General features: G+C 42.3%; 2 protein-coding genes across 4 annotated transcripts; one reads left to right on the top strand and one right to left on the bottom strand.

Annotated features, from left to right (window-relative positions):
• The first annotated feature begins 846 nt into the window (after window positions 1–846).
• wdr74 (WD repeat domain 74) lies at window positions 847–3,745 on the top strand. The gene is made up of 2 exons (XM_052077534.1): window positions 847–1,661; window positions 2,960–3,745. Exons 1-2 carry the CDS (start codon window positions 1,050–1,052, stop codon window positions 3,584–3,586), a joined length of 1,239 nt encoding a protein of 412 aa, XP_051933494.1. The 5' UTR covers window positions 847–1,049; the 3' UTR covers window positions 3,587–3,745.
• Window positions 3,746–5,650: 1,905 nt separating this feature from the next.
• zgc:162872 (BAR_ACAPs and ArfGap_ACAP domain-containing protein) lies at window positions 5,651–17,615 on the bottom strand. Of its 3 annotated transcripts, XM_052077494.1 has the most exons (23): window positions 17,305–17,615; window positions 17,174–17,231; window positions 16,083–16,202; window positions 15,544–15,610; window positions 15,393–15,446; window positions 13,938–13,996; window positions 13,127–13,310; window positions 12,926–12,970; window positions 12,248–12,343; window positions 12,094–12,168; window positions 11,315–11,418; window positions 11,079–11,130; window positions 10,858–10,958; window positions 10,514–10,625; window positions 10,256–10,440; window positions 9,035–9,104; window positions 8,645–8,733; window positions 8,493–8,572; window positions 7,846–8,009; window positions 6,925–7,034; window positions 6,738–6,848; window positions 5,913–5,974; window positions 5,651–5,864 (listed from the first exon to the last, which is right to left on the bottom strand). In XM_052077494.1, exons 3-23 carry the CDS (start codon window positions 16,154–16,156, stop codon window positions 5,677–5,679), a joined length of 2,082 nt encoding a protein of 693 aa, XP_051933454.1. In that variant the 5' UTR covers window positions 16,157–16,202; window positions 17,174–17,231; window positions 17,305–17,615; the 3' UTR covers window positions 5,651–5,676. The 3 variants fall into 3 exon arrangements, with proteins under 3 accessions (XP_051933454.1, XP_051933451.1, XP_051933453.1); XM_052077491.1 differs by lacking the exon at window positions 15,544–15,610 and having other exon boundaries at window positions 17,305–17,613; XM_052077493.1 differs by lacking the exon at window positions 15,544–15,610 and having other exon boundaries at window positions 5,651–5,844; window positions 17,305–17,612.
• Window positions 17,616–19,048: the final 1,433 nt, after the last annotated feature.

The following is a 19,048-nucleotide window of genomic DNA, read 5'->3' as shown; positions in this document are numbered from 1 at the left end:
ATAAGATAAGATATCCTTTATTCGTCCCACACTGGGGAAATCTACAAAATTTTTGAGCTGCTGGAGAGGCAGCCACCTAGGGGGGCCATCATCAAAGATGTTTAGTTTTTAGTTTCGAGACAATTCTTTCTAGGTATAAAGGAGACGTTTTAGTACGTTGGCCACTGTAGAGTAATAAAATAACACCAGGTCTACAAAACTGTAAATGAGATTTAGTCCGATGAAAGAACTGCGTGGGCTTGTTATGTAGCTAAAAAGTGTATACCGGAGTGACTCCCAGAGATGAATTCGTCCTCTTCTCCGTCCATTTCCAGACGAAGATAGCTTCAAGCTTTGACAAAAAGAACGCGCGACAACTCTGTTGTTATCCACACTCAGTTAGTATCGAGGGGTTAAAACAAAGCGCAAAGGGAAAAAACGGTAGAACACCAACACGGTGCCCAGTAGGAAGAAGACGAACCAAAATGGAGCGGCCGGGCCATATACGCATGCGCAGTAGTCACCGTCGACTTGTAGTGACGCAACAAACAACCCGTCGTGCCAACCAGAATGTCCCCTCAGGTGTACCGGTAATTGTTACCTGTTTTAACCGGCATTTCAAACGGCAGAGATTGTGACGTTTGATTATATTCGGCCCTTCAAGGAGTAACTTAATCCATTCTGTTGTTCTTTCCACAATATCTGCCCTCATAAATTAAAAAAATAAAAAATAAACACGAATGACCAAAATCGAAACTAAACTGCCTATTCAAGCAAATGTCTTAAATTACTCAAAGAAAACGGATTGAAAAATAATGTTTAAATAGTTTTCCTAATCTGATGTAAATTTGATTGTTGTGCTTCCACCCAGTTTATTCTGCATTCTCCCATTCCAGCAGCGAGAGATAACGCGTCAATCACCAATGCACCACAGAAGAAGAAATATAATGGCGTCATTGACATGCGACTCGGCAACCAGCGAGGAAACGCGTGTTTCGATCCCGAGGCAACATTAGTGTCTCGTGTTGAATCACTCAACTTCACAAAGACGCTGTCCTCAAATCCACGAGATGGGCGAAAGTAGCCGCCCGTGCACCGTGTGGCTGGGCTCGGAGACGGGCATCCTGAAAGGCGTCAGCGTGTCCCGCAAACAAGCCTTCAACTTCTGCAACAGCTTGCAGCTGAGCCGACAGCACGAGGTCCGTACGCTGTGCTGGGCCGACGCGGCCGAGAGCGAGCTGTTGGTTGCCGCCGTGGACGGAACTGTCAAGACTTTTAGCGTGGAGAAGGGGGCCTTCACCGACACGCGAAGCTGCGGCGACCCCGCCGAGGGCTGTTTCGTCGGGATGGCGGTACTGGACAACGGCGCGTCGCTGGTGACGTGCGCTGAGAGCGGCTTGCTCCGGGTGTGGAGGGATGAGAGCCGCGAGCCAGCCACGGAGATCCGCGTGGGTAGCGACATAGCCAGGATGAGGCAGAACCCGGAACGCCGACACAACGTGGCGACCGGCGGGAAGGAGAATTGCCTCAAAGTGTGGGACCTGGAGAAGCCCGACAAGCCCGTTTTCACTGCTAAGAACCTGCGGAGCGACTGGTTGGATCTACGGCGACCACACTGGGTCAAAGACATGGCCTTCATACCGGGATCCGATAAGGTGGTTACCTGCACGGGACACCACCAGGTGAGTCCGCAAGGCGCCGCCTAATTTCTTTGAAACACAGACAGATTTAATCTTCACTTTATGGCTTTCAAAAAAGGTGCAGGGTAAGGTTAGTTGAACTGGAACACTCTGATATAGGATCGTCATTATCTGCACCGCCATTTAAAATTTGGTCTAGTGCAATTCAACGAACTGAAAAGGGACATTCCGTGCTGTTCTGCATAAAATAATAATTTTACATCTTTATATATATATTGCGCGTCGTCCCGCACGCGGTCTGTCCTTCCGTCTGTCCCTTTTCAAAACGTACCTACTTCACCGCGCCGCTGCGCGCCGCCAGTGCGCCGCTCGGGCAGTGGCTCACTACGATCGCGCGGGCATCTTAGCGAAAAAATGTTGTCTACCCACAAGCATTGCAATGAAATTGTTAGTTATTTAGTAGAGCTAAACATCTCTTTATTTTCGCGATAAGCAATGAAGATGAACAAAAAGTTGAACCAAGCAACAACACTTTTGTGGGCCGAAGGCCCACCTTACCAGCCTTCCGCAGGAACTAGCTGATGAGCCTCCCGGAGGGCGGCGAACCACCACTGTACCAGCCTTCCCGCAGGAACTAGCTGATGAGCCGCCCGGAGGGCGGCGAACCAGCTAGTTTATTATAAGTACGCATTTGGGCTCACCGATGTCGACCGCCCTCGCCCAAATACTCAATTACAGGACCTGTACAGTACCGCTATTGTAATTCAATATGCATTTTTTTCAAGGTCCTCTTATCATATTTTTCACAAACAAGCAATTTATTATTCCAAGTAATAATAAATATTATTAGCCATTATCTGAGCTGCTTATATATAAATGTTATGCTCGTATAGGTTTTGCTTGTGCTGAAATAAAGGCAAATGAACTGAGTTAAGATGAAAGACGGTTGTACACAGTAATCAGGGAATTAAGTTTGGTAACTCACAATACACTTCGACTTGCAGTCTTTTCAGAGTTCACTATGACAACTTAAAATTTCACCAAACATGGCATAAACAAGTCAATATGTCACAAATCAGATTATAGGTACATACAAATCTGTAAGCTTTCACTTCAACTTTTTCAAGTTTCATAAACTTGTATATTCATAAGGCTATACATTTATGTAGACAATCTAAAATATGTATTTATAAAATTAAGCTTACTGACCGAATTAGGCACTTTTTTGGGGGGTCCAAAATTCTGCTTCAAAACATTGCATTCTACTAAATTTCAATGTCGATTTGTATTCCATTCATTGCTCAGTGGTGCTCACCATTAAATTTGCTTTGTCCACCCAGGTTCATGTGTACGACCCCTCTACCCCCCAACGTCGCCCCGTACTGGAGGCTACTTATGGCGAGTACCCGCTGACGACGCTGTCTCTTCCTGCCGCGGGGGACTCTGTGGTGGTCGGCAACACGCATGGTCAGATTGCCGTACTGGACTTGCGAAAGGGCCTGGTGCGGGGGTGCTTCAAGGGCCTGGCCGGGGGTGTGCGGGGTCTGCAGTGCCACGCTTCGCAACCCCTGGTGGCATCCTGCGGCCTGGACCGCTTCTTGCGGATCCACAGCCTGGAGAACCGACGAGTGCAGCATAAGGTTTACCTGAAATCCCGCCTCAACTGCCTGCTGCTTGCCAGCCGACCGCTGGAGGAGGCAGAGTGCGCTGTGGGGGAGGACGGGCAGGAGGTGAAGGAGGAGGACGATGATGAGGACGAAGTGTGGGATGCCATGGAGCAGGTGGACGAGCAAGAACAGAATCTCAAGAGAAAAACACCAGAGGAGGAAGCAGATAATTCTAACAGAAACGCGCAGGAGAATTTCCAGAGCAAAACTTCAGAGGAAGGAGAGAATCTTGAGAAGAAAACACCAGAGGAAGCGCCTCCGAAGAACAAGACAAAGAAGAGAAAAAAAGCTCAAGCCTGAGAGGCATTTGCAGTGTGTGCACAGTGCGTGGGACATAAAGTTCAAACTCCTCAGACTGAAAGTTAGATGATACTATGCAAGTGTTCCTTGGATAATTTGCATCTTTTTATCATTTTATCACATGTATTAAAATGACTTGTTTTAGGTCATGATATACAAGTGCCTACAGCTGCTTTGTCTTGAACATTAACAGAAAATACAACAGCCTGTGAATGAATCAGTTCAGGAAAAAGTAATTCAATTTTAATCAGCAGATATTGTGAAACTGGCATTTGTTAATTGATTATGGATGAGAACTAACTTCAACATACATATACACTCACAAAAAGTTTGTTCAGATCTGTTATTTCTGTTCAATTTCACCTATTATGGTTATAATGCATTTTAAATTCATCCTGGAATTTCGCCCCAAGCCCAAAATCCCAAAGTTTTTGGGATCGGTTTATATTAGTACAAAATCCTAACATCTAACATATACGTGAGGAGGTAAGCCTTTTTTCGGTTTTGAATTGTTTTTAATGCACAAACAGTATTACAGTAGTAACAGTCAACAATGAAATGTACACAACCTAGTGGACATTGAAATGCCTTTGTTTTGTTTTAGCAGCAACTCATTTGTAATTCTTTAGTAACATGACAAAAACAAACGTGTGAGCAGCAAAGAGAGAAGTTCACTGTTAAAAAAGGCAATGTAGCTGCTACGTAAACATTTGTCTTACAAAGTAATGGAATGGTTTATATCAGGCAAAATTCCCCTTTGTGACCTATTAAACAAAAAAAGATCACGTTAACTTAGCGGTGAGGCTAACAAGGATGTCTTCCCTTAAGTTTTCACTTTTTTACTGTTTGAGTGTAACATTCTGGTACATGTTGGGTAACAAGAACAGCTTACATTAACATCAGCTACTTCACAAATACGCGTGTTCCCATCAAGGACGGGTGGATAAATACAAACATGTTTGTGAAAAATATAAATAATGTAATAATATTTGTGATAGTTAATTGATTTATTGGAATACTGTATTGTTCAGTCCTTTTTTTTTTACCCATACCTTATTTTTTCCCAATAATTTAATTAACCTAACATTAACCAGTAAAATGGGCAGAATGTATTAGTCAAACCTCTGTTTTTGAACGTCTCTGTACTCGACCAAATCGGCTTTCGACCAAAAATTTTGAATTTTTTATGCCTCGAATGATGACAGAATTTCGGTTCTTGAACAAACTGAGCGCACTTGAATCCTCTCGCCTTCCTTACACGCTTTCTCAGGTAGACAAGGAAGTGACGCTTCCTTGTTTATTAGCGTCCCATGGTGAACAGACGTGTTCAATTAAGTTTTTTTTTAAAGAGCGTGGTTTCGGTTTTCGAACAGCCTTCTGGAACGGATTATGGTCGAAAACCGAGGTTTTCTTATGGTTATTTTAATTTTTAACATTAACATGGAAATTGTTTTTTATTAAAAAACTATATCAATTTAGGGCGGCCCGGTAGTCCAGTGGTTAGCACGTCGGCTTCACAGTGCAGAGGTACCGGGTTCGATTCCAGCTCCGGCCTCCCTGTGTGGAGTTTGCATGTTCTCCCCGGGCCTGCGTGGGTTTTCTCCGGGTGCTCCGGTTTCCTCCCACATTCCAAAAATATGCATGGCAGGCTGATTGAACACTCTAAATTGTCCCTAGGTGTGAGTGTGAGCGTGGATGGTTGTTCGTCTATGTGTGCCCTGCGATTGGCTGGCAACCGATTCAGGGTGTCCCCCGCCTACTGCCCGGAGACGGCTGGGATGGGCTCCAGCACCCCCCGCGACCCTAGTGAGGATCAAGCGGTACGGAAGATGAATGAATGAATGAATATATATCAATTTAATGACTTAGAGCGCAAAAGTTTTCCCAGGCCTTGGGTTTGTTGGCGCTATGTTTCAATTTTAATCAATAACGTAATTTGGCAATCCCCCCCGCGCATAAATTTAGTGATTGAACATAATGAAGGTGTTTGTGTTGATGGCGTTGCATGAGAATTGATTTGGTTGGGGGGGGGGGGGCGTCCCTGAAAAGTAGTCATTTTGGAGATGCAATTCTGCCAGACATTGAGTGAGTTAGGTGATCATTAAGACTGAGAATGAAAATTCTACCAAGTATGTAACACGTTCACGGGTTCTCATCGTCTTCTTTGCGGCCGAATCTTCGTCTGGCCAGCTTCTCCGGGTCATGTGATGCCATATCACTAAAGTCTCGGAAAATGTCCTGAAAGGTTTGGTCATCTCCTGCAAGGACCACACAGACGCTGCTGAATGAATCACAACGCTGAATGTTAAGAGTTTCAGGGACTCACCCGTAGCTCCGAACGCTGTTTCAGAATCTCGCATCTCCTCGTTCATTCTGGCCATGCGCAGCCTTGAGTGACCAACAAGGGAGGGACACAAAAAACTTTACAATCTACCAAATGAAGTGCTTATATGATGTGATATTGACTTTTTAATGTCCATTCACTGAGTGTGAAATTAAGCAAGTCAATCTTTTGTTGTCTGGGCTTCTGCCCCAATGTGACGTTAAAACTGGTCTTGACATGCTCTCGCCCCAACACAGTTTCTCCTTATGGATTGGATATCTTGTCAAGTTGCAAAAAAAAATAAATGTTGCCATGGGCAAGAAAAATAGCAAAACATAGCAACAAATTTACACCCAAGCTTTGTCCAAACCAACGCTTGTTTTGTGACTCTCTCAAAAAGTGTCTAAAGAGTCCTAAAATTTTCCGGGTTGTGACGATAAAATTAGTCATTTGTGTATATATATACATAGATATTCCCCCCTGCTTCCACACCAATAGGGGCAGCTTTTCTATTTGTGTTGGGCGGTGTCCAAATGGTGATGACGTGCAACCTACACAGGGAAATTACAATAAAATCGTCCATGACATTTATCAGTTTATTCTTGTGTTGTATGCGAAGCTGCCCTGTGAGTGTTAAAATTACCGTAACATTGATGCTAAATTCAGTTTGAACATCTGCAGCATATCGCATTATATGGGAGTGTTTTGTTACTACGTGATTCGGTTGAGCATGTTCATGAGTGAAATGTATCCTCCAGCGATAAATGGAGGTTTCATTGTATACACGTATTTGTTTAGTCTTGTGTAGCGTGCTCTTCATCAGCTCACAGCGTGACGATGTCAGCGTGTGCCGTTTCCACTGCGATGGCAAGTGGGTCGCGTCCACTCTCATCCACTGCGTACTGATTGGCTCCTCGCTTCAGCAGCAGACACACCTGCCTGTGGGGCCGATACAACGTCACCGTGTGTGCGTGTGTGCGTGTGTGCGTGTGTGTGCGTGCGTGCGTGCAGTGACCCGGTGTGTCCAGCGGTGGCTGCTGCGTGCAGAGCTCCTTGTCCTCTCAGGTCTCTGTGGTTAATGTTGGCGCCGTTCAGGAGCAAAAACTCGGATGCCAACAGCGACCCCTGCAGAGAAATGGACTTCGTTTCATTTCGAAGCATTTCAATTAGGATTTTAGTCTTGTGTTTTAAAGTTAGATTTAGATCTCCCCAGTGTGAGACAAATAAATGATATCTTAATCTACAGTATGTAAAAACAGACTGTAAAATTGTCATAATCTGAGATCGGTTGTTGATTTATTCAATAACAATAATAACAATATTCAGATTTTTTTTTCTTAATAAATCACATTAATTTGCCATCATTACATTCCAAATTGATTCCTAAAAAAAAAAAAAACAAGACAATTGTAATATTCCAATTTTTCTTGAATAAATATGTTGGATTTATTCTCAAAATAATAAACCTTATTCTGTTAATACTTTCCAGCTGTCAAAAACAAAATGCTTTACTCTTCATCTTACTTCATGAACATTAAATATAAGGACTGTTATCTTATAAATGACTTGTGATATTCAAAATGTATCAAAGTTAGTGTCAAATTCCAAATGGATTCTTTAAAAACTACGACTTTAATGTGGTAATATTATGACTTTATGCTTGTAGTATTACAAATTTATTTCCCCAAAATGTTCTTCGTCTGACATTATCTATTAAGACTTTATTCTCATGCCCAATATAACTTATAAATAACAATTTTCCCCATTTACATATTTTTTTGATATCAGGATTAAGATGTCATGGTACTACATTTTTAAATGCAAAAATGTCCAAGAAGAAACCCCCATCTTTTTTATTTTCATATTTTCACAATATGACTTCTTTTTTTTCTCCTCTAAAAATGTTTCATCATAGAAGTAACTCGTATTCCCTCACCCCTTGGGCAGCCCCAATGAGAGCGGTCCGTCCTTCCTCCTGGGCCAGGCTCCCATTCACTGGTGCCCCTTGGGCCAGAGCTGTCACCAAGGCAACCAGGTCTCCAGCCACCGCGGCTCGGTAGAGATGCAAGAGTAGCGAGGCCTCAAAGTTGTCATGACGCACTTCAACAAATTCACCACTCCACATGAATAACAACATATACGAAATACACAGTGGATACAAAAAGTCGACACCCCGCCTATTCGATGACAGGGTTTTAAAGTCGAAAAAAACATTTCACCAAGATTAATCAATGTAAATAACTTCCGGCACTCACGTGACCTCGGGCTTTTATTACAGTACAGTCTTTTTGAGTCGGAGTCTCTTAGTTTGGAACATTTTGATGTGCCAATACTTGATTCTGAACTGAGCCACATCCCCAGTTATAAGAGGGTGTACACAGTTGAGTAATCACTTCTCTTTTTCACAGCGCCTCTCCAAAAGATATTTGTCTTATATTTCACCTTGGGTTTTGAAATTATGTTCCTTGATCTCAGTTTTTTGACGACACAAAACCGTGGCAACTGAACAGTGGCGCTTCGGCTTTTTATGTCCACCAAACAAAGACAACCGCTGCCACCATTTTGTTGATGAAATGTACTTACTTGGACCATCTTCGTCGCCATTCCGCCTCACAAAGGTCTTCTCGACGTACTTGTCTCGTATCCAAGCTTCCTTTTCAGCACTGACAAAGAGTTTGGCAGTCAATCATCCAGCATTGATCACAGATTGAATGACAGTCGTGTGTCGTGTTTACTGCGGGCTCTCCGTGGTGGGTTTGACTCTGTGCAAACACCGTGCCTCGTAAATGTTGTTGATGACATCATTTCCGAGGACGCACAGCAGCTACATCACAAACACAGGAAGTCTTGTTTTTATGATCACAAACTTCTTTGGAATGGTTAGCTCCTTTCATCACGTTACCACTAAGTGGTCACGTGGTACTACACAGAAGGCAACTCTAAATTGCGACTAGTCTCAACTGTTAAATAAATAAAAAAAAACAACTAATAAAACATCAGCGATAAAGCAGGGGCGCAAATAATGAACGACAATAGAGCGTGGCATCACTGTAGTATCAGAGGGAGGAAGGTGGCTGTGTGAAAAGAGTTTACGAATGACTCCATCGTTTGTGTATGAGTTTCACCTTGAGTTGCTCAGCTTCCCATGAGTCCAGCGTAAGTGAGCGCACCTTTGACACGTGGACGCCCAGACTCCTGCATGCATCAAAGACGGGAAGAAAAAAAAAAACAAATTGGGAGCCGATTACCGATCAGTGGGTAAAAAAAACATAACAATATCCCATCACCGATCCGATCAGAAGATGGACCAGTCTATTTATACAACTTTTTTAATTTACTTTATAGTTGACCTCCACTATTTGCGGGGCATTGGGACCAAACGGACCCATGAATCGTCAAAATTTGCATCTAAATGTCAAAATATTGGGGGAAAAAAATCTGATTGTATAAAATGAGAAAGCTTCACTCCTTACAAAACGTCCCCGAATGCAAAACAAAATGCAAAACACCGGCCGATCCGAGACAGCCGATCTCGAAGTCTACACTTCAGTAAACAGTTATTCTTAAAGGAATGTGACTTTAACCTATTAAGATGACACATTTTGACCGTGACCAAATGTTCATGTTTGCATCATCATCATATTGTAGCTTTTCTTTGAAAAAAAATTACATAACTTAATTTTCAGAATATTACATTTTTTTTTCTAAATTATATGATTTTATTCTTGGTAATATGACTTTTTTTTCTTGACATTTCAAAGACTCATCTTTTTCCTCGGAAAATTTTTGACCATAATAATCTAATGTTTTTATTTACAAAAAAATGACTTAATTCAGAGAACAATTCAAGTATATCCTTGATTAGATTTGACTTTCATTCATTCATCTTCCTAACCGCTTGATCCTTACTAGGGTCACGGGGGGTGCTGGAGCCTATCCCAGCTGTCTCCGGGCAGTAGGCGGGGGACACCCTGAATCGGTTGCCAGCCAATCGCAGGGCACACAGAGACGAACAACCATCCACGCTCACACTCACACCTAGGGACAATTTTAGAGTGTTCAATCAGCCTGCCATGCATATTTTTGGAATGTGGGAGGAGCACCCGGAGAAAACCCACGCAGGCCCGGGGAGAACATGCAAACTCCACACAGGGAGGCCCGAGCTGGAATCGAACCCGGTACCTCTGCACTGTGAAGTCGACGTGCTAACCACTGGACTACCGGGCTGCTAGATTTGACTTTTTCCATTAAAACCGTGTGACTTTTAATCTCAGAAAATTTTACTTAACTGCGAGAAAAACAAAACTCTTTTTAGTGGCAAATGTTTGACGTGCGTGTGTCAGTACCGGTGAATCCCTGAGCACTGAATGCACACCGTGATGCCCAAGTTGACGGCTGCCCATCGTGGTTCCTCCTCGCCGCAGTCGCAGCAGCAACGGTTGCCGGCCCCCTGCAGAGCCACGCCCAGCACCGCCGTCCTCTGATTGGCCGCAGCGTTGTCACCGCCGCTCGGCGCGAGGGGCTCCTGAGGCTGAAGGACACTTTTGTGAATTTTCTTATTAGTTAGTATTATTAGCATGATGAGGTAGCAGAAGGTAGCCTGCCTGTGTGGGCGTGGCTTGGCCTCGCTCGCGATATGCCATATCGATGCTACCCTGTAACGCTTCCATCCATGCCAGCCTCACTTGCTCAGAGTCGGCCTGAAGGGCACAACACCTGACGGGCCATAATAGGGGGCATTATGGGACAATACAACATGAAATAGTTCAGACAGTAATGGGGGACATTATGATTGGGCAAAATGGGGGACCCACTCACTAAACAGACATTCATCTTAAAGTTCCATCCTGTCTATCTTGTCCTCATGGTTTTCTTGTCAACTCAGACTCATCCATCATTCAAACAATACAACTATGTTGAGTTAAATGTTGATGTGTTTTTAACTCACTTGTGCACAGACATCAACTGGAAGCAGAATCGTCGGTCCAGGTCCTCCAAAGATTTGACGGCACACAATCGCAGGTCCTCAAACAGAAGCGTGGACGCCTCCTGACGAGCCAAACAAAAATATTAAACGTCACAACCGCTTGGCCTAATGAAAATGAATAGCATAAATATTATGACTTTATGGCCAGGAAGTGGATTTTCTTCTTTTTTTTTTTTTTTTACTTTGTGTGACTTCCTGTAGATGAGTTGGTTGTCTCTGATGGAGAACCAGCATCTGTACATAAAAAGTATGGATATAATTTTTTATTTTAGCATTTCGATCATGTTTTTGCTTTTGGCATTGTCTTGTGGAGTCTTTTTGGACCATCCGTGTTCGCGCCCCTTAAAATCGGCAGTAACTAACTACAGGGGAAAGGAAGAATTTCAAAAAATGTTGAGGTTACAAGGAGACATGTGACCTCTTCCACATTTTTGCCTTCCTGCGGGAGCGTTTGAAGAGGTAACCTTGGATGATGTCGTCAGTCCCACGACCCAACTGGAAAAGCGTCTCTCCTGAGGCATCCTACACACACACACACACGCAGGCAAAATTATTGTTTTGTCGTCCTCTTCCCCAAAAAAAGAATGAAGGAAAAAAAAATTTAAAGGTTACTTTTGTCTTCAATAGAACACATTTTTTCCTAACTAAAAAAAATATTTAAAAAGTATATATTTTTGCCATTTTCTTTAAAAAGATTTATTGAAAAATTAGTTTATTGGTAAAAAATATTACTATTTAAAAAAAGCATATAAACCTGTTTATTCCTATATACACTAGTAATAAAAATCTAAGTTAATAAGCTCTTATTATACGCTGTCATTGTAAGTTGTATATACAGAATGCCAATACAAATATTATCTATCTATCTATCTATATATATATCCCATAGTAATAATATATATTTCTATTATTTTTCATTGAAATGAACTGAAATGTCATTAATCCATTCCAGCCCACGAAACAAAATTATTCATAAATGTTTTTTCTTAATAACTGGCATTTTCATTGATATTGTAACATCAACCGAGGGGGAGTAAGTCTGCGAAAGGAAAAAGACCCAATCAAAATTACCAATGTTTGTTCTAAAAATGTTTTTTTCCCTCTTTGTTTTCCAAAAATATTGAAAAATGACTTTGGCAATTATCCTATATGGCTGATGAAATGTAAAAATGTGTGCTGGTGATATAGGTGACTTACTTGTTGCTGGACCAGCAAATGATTGTTCTCCAGCTCTTTCCTTTTGCTCGCACACTGAGCTGAGCGCTCGCGCAACTGTGGACAGAGTCAAAAGAATCGTCTTGACTGGTGCGTCATTTGTTTTGTTTGTATGCGAATGTGTGTTTGCATCCACCTGTGTGGCCATGACCTTCATGCCGGGCTCAAGGTCTCGGAGCAGGTCAAAGCCTTGATGGAAGAATGTCAGCTGAGCGTTGACCAAGGAGAACACCTCAACACAACAACACAACTTTATTCAGACTTCGACACTTATAATAACAACAATATCTATTTTAAGTATTATAATTATTATTAGGCATAGCTGATGTACGTCTTGGTCCGCACCAGTGTGGATGTTTGTATTATAGCTGAAAAGAAATAACTAGAAACTTTCAGGAAAAAAAGCAAACTGCATGTCCACTATATTAGGACAAACAATGGTTTGGGATTCAGGTAATGGGTAAAAACCTACAGCAGAAGTAAAAAAAGATAACGTACCCCTGACGAGTCTCAACACGGTATACTTTGACATCAAATTAAATCGACAGTGACAGTAGAAGGGGGTGCAGCGTAAAATGTCAGCCCCTTTGAATGGTTGAAAACAGGTGGATTATTCTACATTATTTTTATTTCGCAAACGCAATATCGGAATCAGCATGCCGTACTTCGACTAGTGGGAGCACAGCAAACATATTAGTGCAAAGAACGTTTTTTTTCTTGCCCTCTACTTTTGGTCTTGATTGACTAATTGCTGCGTTCCAATATTAACTCAAAGCAAAGCTAAGGTAAGACATGAGTGAGGTCATAGTCTCACCGAGTTCAAGAAGTCCACTCTCTGCTGAGTCTTGAATGTGTTGAGCTGAATGACAAAAAATAAATAAAAAAATGAAAGAGTAGAAAAACTAATTGACAGATACAACAAAAAGTGTGTGTGTGTGTGTGTGTTTATCTATCCACTTTCCACTTGGCATGTGCGTAAACAACGTTTGAGGAAAGATGTCGCATGTGTCTATACCTGCAGACAGTAATCCAGGGCAAAGTGTTGGTAGCATTTCCGTGTCGCAATGAGCAGGTGACTCGCTCTTTCGGCCTCAACGGTCTTGTGTCGAGACACTTGAGCATTCTTCAGAGTCGCAGTGTCCAGATCGTCACCGATACGCAGAAACTCATCACGTGTTTCCGCCAGCTGAGGCAGGAATCTGAAAAAAAATCAAGTCCATCAATCGACTTGTAGTCATTTTGTATTTTTAGATGTTATCGAAGGCAGCGGACCCTACCCTGATTAGCCCCACGGACAGGTTTAATGTCAGACAATATTTTGAATGGTTGAAAACAGGTGGATTATTCTACATTATTTTTATTTCGCAAACGCAATATTACCGGAATCAGCATGCCGTACTTCGACTAGTGGGAGCACAGCAAACATACTAGTGCAAAGAACGTTTTTTTTCTTGCCCTCTACTTTTGGTCTTGATTGACTAATTGCTGCGTCCCAATATTAACTCTAAGCAAAGCTAGACTTGTAGTCAATCGACTTGTAGTCATTTTGTATTTTTAGATGTTATCGAAGGCAGCGGACCCTACCCTGATTAGCCCCACGGCCAGGTTTAAGACAATATTTTCAGGGATCGGCTTTTAAGGCGGGATAAATACAACTAAATAATATGATATGACCTGCATGAAAACTGTTATCTTCTAAACAGAATAAACACGACCGATGTCCTGTATAACATTTAAATGTGCCATCAAAATAAGATACACCGCAGGTAAAGAGTGAAAGGAAAAACGTCTTTCAAATTCCAAAATGAATAAAACCCTGTGCTTACTGGTTGCATAGGCTACTGAGCTGATGGCTGATGGCTCGCTGACTCTGATCCAGCAACATCTGAAAGCACACACACACACACACACACTAGGGATGTGAATCTCAGCACTGAGGACGATTCGATACACATATCGATGCACTACCAGCGATGCGTTACTTAAACGATACATGGAATTTTCTGGCGACACGATGCGATACGTTTCACCGTCTTCACGATGTGATACGACACGATACACATTTAGTTCAAATCAATGCGATCCGATACGATACAGTGCAATTTGTTGCGATATTGTGCAATTAAACATGATGCAAATATGCAAAGAAAACAAGTTAAAAAAAAGATGGAATTCAGTATGGTATTGCAAAAAGTAGACCACTTTATTCCTTATAAACAGTAGAACGTGTAAAACAACTTATTTAAGCCCATTCACAATTGGGTTTTGTGCAAAGAAAATGTAAACAATTTGGTACCTGAGATTCACAGCTGTTGCTGTAGTGTAAACACAAACAGACTAATCACTGAGTGTCTTATATGAAATATCCATCTCCATAGGACAGAAAAAAATACAATTGAAACAATGTGGCAGTCACAGTCTCAAAGCTGCTGTGTGTATTGTAGCGTACACAGACCACTCTCACCGAGTGTCAAAATGAAATGTCCAAAAGAGTCATCCATATATAGTTTTTCCTTGCGCGGTCACAGTGAGCTGCAAGGGGACCCCCAAAATAAGGCGATTTTTTTCTGATCCTGACCTGGTTTGCCAAGATTTTCTCCGGTGTCCAACGAGGAACTGGACGGGGAGGGGGCGGGAACCTTGTCGGTGATGTGGTGCCATCGTTTTAAGTGGTCTGCATATTTGTGGCGCTGCCGTTGTATGGCTTCGTAGTGCGACATCCTTTGCAAATTTCGGAGCTTTTATCAATTTTTCCGTGTTTCTTTTTGAAGCCGTAGTATTTCCAAAAATAAGATTTGAATGTTGCGGAAGCATTAAATACAGTAGTTTCCTCGCTGCTGCTTGCGCGAACTTCCATAGTGTTTCGCTAGTTGTGTACTGGACTGTATATGACGCACGGCTACCGTCCGTATTCAACACAAAACGCAAAACAATGATGGTGCATTCATTGCGCCTAGGAAAGGGCAGATAGGTGACGTTTAACATGAATAAAACGGCACTTGAATCGGATTTTACCGATACCCACCAATGCATCGTGATGAATCTCGATTTCACCCGTGAATCGCGTCGTACCCAGTGAATGAGTCGATGCACTCGCATCGCGCACATGCGCATCGATGTATCGATTTATATCGTTTATTTTCCACACCCTTAACGCACACACACAGAACAGCATTATTTCCGTGTGTGTGTGTGTGCGTGTGTGTGTGTGTGTGTGTGTGTGTGTGTGTGTGTGTGTGTGTGTGTGTGTGCGTGTGCGTGTGTGTGTGGTGTGTTCTCACAGTGTGGAAAGTGAGCAGCTCCTGCAGGCCTTGCTTGAACTGGCTCAGGCAGTTCTAAAAAGAGAAGACAAAAAATTGTCGGACATAGGTGTCAAACTCTGGTCCTCGAGGGCCATCTGCCTGTTTTAGATTCCTCCCTTCTCCAACACACCTGATTCAAATAATCAGCAAGCTCTGCAGGAGCCTGACATTGATCCTGATCATTTGAGTAAGGTGTGCTAGAGGGAAGAGAAGCATTTAAAACACGCAAGGTACAGGAGAGAATTTGACACCTGTGCTCTGAAGGTACGTGCACCACTAGCAGTACAATGGCGCTCTCTAGTGGTGCGTGAAAACAAATCACTTCATAAGAAACAAAAGTACGTAATACATTTAATACATGAAATGGAATCAAACATAAAAATTAACGAAAATAGCTTCCAATGGGAAGAATTTTTTGGGAGACAGTACAAAAAAAACTACTGATATTAACTAAATTAGATTACTCGTGACTTTATGAGCTACATTCACTAGCTGCATCTGTAACCAAGACACATAAATGACAATAACTGTGATTGGTTCCTTATTTGTATTGCCTTACAATAACACCCGGAGAACTAAATATTATATAATTGAATATTTTAGTGTAGTTGTTGTAAAAATCCAAGAGACACTGTTTAAGAAGGTTCTTCAAAGCCGGTAGGTCCTTACCGCAATGACGCTGTCCTCCTTGTGGAGTGAGAAAAGCTCAGACAGGCCTGCAAGGAACGTCTGATTGGCTGCATTGTATACTTGTCCCGCCTCCACCATCTTGCCGCACAACCTCGTTACCTGATTGGTGGCATGACAAACACTTTTAGAAGACCAATAGCATTTTTCAAACAATAGCTACTTTGAAAATATATGGAGCGAACCAGACGTTCTAACCCCAGCCACAATATGTTGAAGCTAATATAGAGAGACCAAACTACAAACTTTTTTTAAATAGTAAAGTTCTCCCTTAATGATGGGTTCAATTAATGTGCATATTAACTGGTTGGGTTCGGTACCTCTAAGAAGGTTAAGAACCACTGCACTAAAGTACTAGTTTGTTGTTATCTTTGTGCCAAGGAACTATTTTTAAATGACTTGAGTGAGTTCCTTAAGGTATAAAAAAAATACTGCCACCTTGTGCCATTCAGTGCTAAGGAACTACTGCATGTTAGAATGAGTTGAGTAGTTTAATTTAATTTCTTCTTACTTTTTTCTTTTCTGATTGATATAAAAATGATTTATTAGATACAAACACCTAACGGGGTAGGACTAGATACGTTTTTTACTTCTTCCTACTCCCTTGAACATAATAACTGTGTTGAATGAAGACTGATATCTTTCTTTTTACTATTTTATTTACCTTATTTTCTGTCAAATTATTACTGTATATGTTTCATGTTCAATAAACAAACAACAACAATTTACAGAAAAGCAGTGCAATGTCACATGCTATGTGTGGCATCCATGGAACTACTGCGTGTGGAAGTAAGTTTAGAAGCGTCACTTAGAGGCAAATATTGTGTTTTGTCATCTTGTCGCATTTTGTTGCCATGGAACGTTGTTGAAGTAAGGTGAGGAGTTTCATTGAGACAGAAGCATTGCGTTGGTGGCAATAAACTGCGAGTTTAAACATAAATATTGTTTTTTTGGAGACTTTTGGTGCCAAGCTTTCTGTTAAAGTGAGTTGAGGAGCTTAATTTCGACAGAAGTGGTGCGTATCTTGGTCATTTGAGGCAGGGTTGGGTCCCCGTGGACAGTCAGTGTCGCACCTTGTCCAGCTGTGTCTGTAGCAGAGAAACGTCCTCCTCACATTGATCCAGGTTCCGCCTGAACAACAACACAACGCACGAAAATTGAGGCAGTAGCTCACGCCACAACTAATCGAGTGAAAGCTGCTCACCTGAAGTCAGGAGAATCCGCGACGCATTCCGAGAAATCCAGCAGCGCGTACATGTTGAGTGACGGCACTTTGAAACTACACCGTCATCGAGTGCGCTGCCGCCACAAATCACCCGTTACTCGGATACCTAACACTCACCAAGAATGCGCATGGTCGGAACACAGTTCCATTCAACATGCACGCTTACGACAAAGACGGAAACCTATTACGTTTTCTAGATGTGATGTCTTATGGAGCAAAACTTAGGTAGGGAACAGAGCAGCTGTCTGCATCCTACACGTCCAAAAGTGATGCTAATGGGGCAGCACCGCGCCCCCAACCCACATCCGGATTGAATTCAGCCTGCAGAGACACCTGGCGAACGGGAGCGGTATGACGTCCGTTAATTCTCATGACGAGGGCTATTTTTGTCATTTAAATATAAATATTTTACATTTTTGTTAATAATACAGAATAGTGGTGTATATCTTGAGTTTGTCTCTGTCCTATGGTGTTTGGGTCATAAACACTGCGTCAACAGTCGTTGCACGTGGCAGTGCCGCCATATTGCTCCGGACACGTCATCAGAATGCGCGGGCTTCGTTAACATGTACAAAAGGCATCTGTTCAGAATCGTGAAAATTACTTTTAAAAAGCTAACATTGCCAGATGGAAAGCAATTTCCGAGCCTTAGGGGATTACAGAATGGGAAGAATGTGTTATAATGTGGCCCGACGTCCAATGGGCACATATATATCTTTATTTAGTGGAAAATGTTTCCATGAGAGAGCAACTGCAAGCACACACGTCTTACAAATATGGGATGCGTAGCCATGTGCAGACCATACAACTTCATGATTTAGATTCAGAGTTTTGTGTTTTTCAAAATCTAAAGTTTTGCCAAGCAAAAGACAAGGACACAAAACATAAACGTACGATGCTCGGGCCATCGTCAAAAAAAAAAAAAGGAAAACAACATACTCATAGCTAACTGTACTTGCACAGCAGGGTGAGAAACATAACCAACTAGTCCACTAGTTTGTTTTGCAGCTTGTTATATCAAATAAAAGGGAACTGAGAATCACGTCAAATTGTTGTGACGAGATCTCTGGTGGGACCACGTTGTAGGACTACAGAAAATGCCAGATAAATGCTAATAAAAGCAACAATTGGAATTATTCAATCTTGTGCTACATGTTCTTTACATTTTAGACATGCTTCGTGTTGCAGCCATGCAGCCATGCAGCAGCAATTTTATTTTAAGTTCTCAGGATGGGAACAGAAAAGCCTCCAGTTACAAAGGAAACATGCCCATGGAAGCCTCCGAGGAGGAGAGAAGTACAGTCAGTTCCTTATAGGAACAACTGCTTCAAGAATCCAAAAAAGCTAGACAAGCTAACAACCAGTGCCGCTTCTGGGGAGCAACGGGGGCCAGTGCCCCTGTAGCACAGATTCTGGCCCCCCCTCCGAGCGTAGAGTACGCAGTCCCGCCGAGTTGCCGACGCGAAAGGTGGAGCCAAAGTACGTGATTTAACATTCTAGTCGGACCCTTGAGTGCGCTGCGCCACTTAAAAATGAGAGGGGAAATGAGAAGCAGTCCGCAGAGAAGGAAATTACCACGACACGAGTGCTATTTGCGCGCGTGCGTGTGTGTGTGTGTGTGTGCGTGCGTGCGTAACTTTTTTAGTCTCCCTTTATATTTTATTTTTTATTGAACAGGATCAATATTTAAGATTAAGATTAAAATATCCTTTATTTGTCCCGC

This window comes from Hippocampus zosterae, chromosome 10 (assembly GCF_025434085.1).
Source record: "Hippocampus zosterae strain Florida chromosome 10, ASM2543408v3, whole genome shotgun sequence".
Taxonomy (NCBI): domain Eukaryota; kingdom Metazoa; phylum Chordata; class Actinopteri; order Syngnathiformes; family Syngnathidae; genus Hippocampus; species Hippocampus zosterae.
This window is presented reverse-complemented; position numbering and strand designations above follow the sequence as displayed.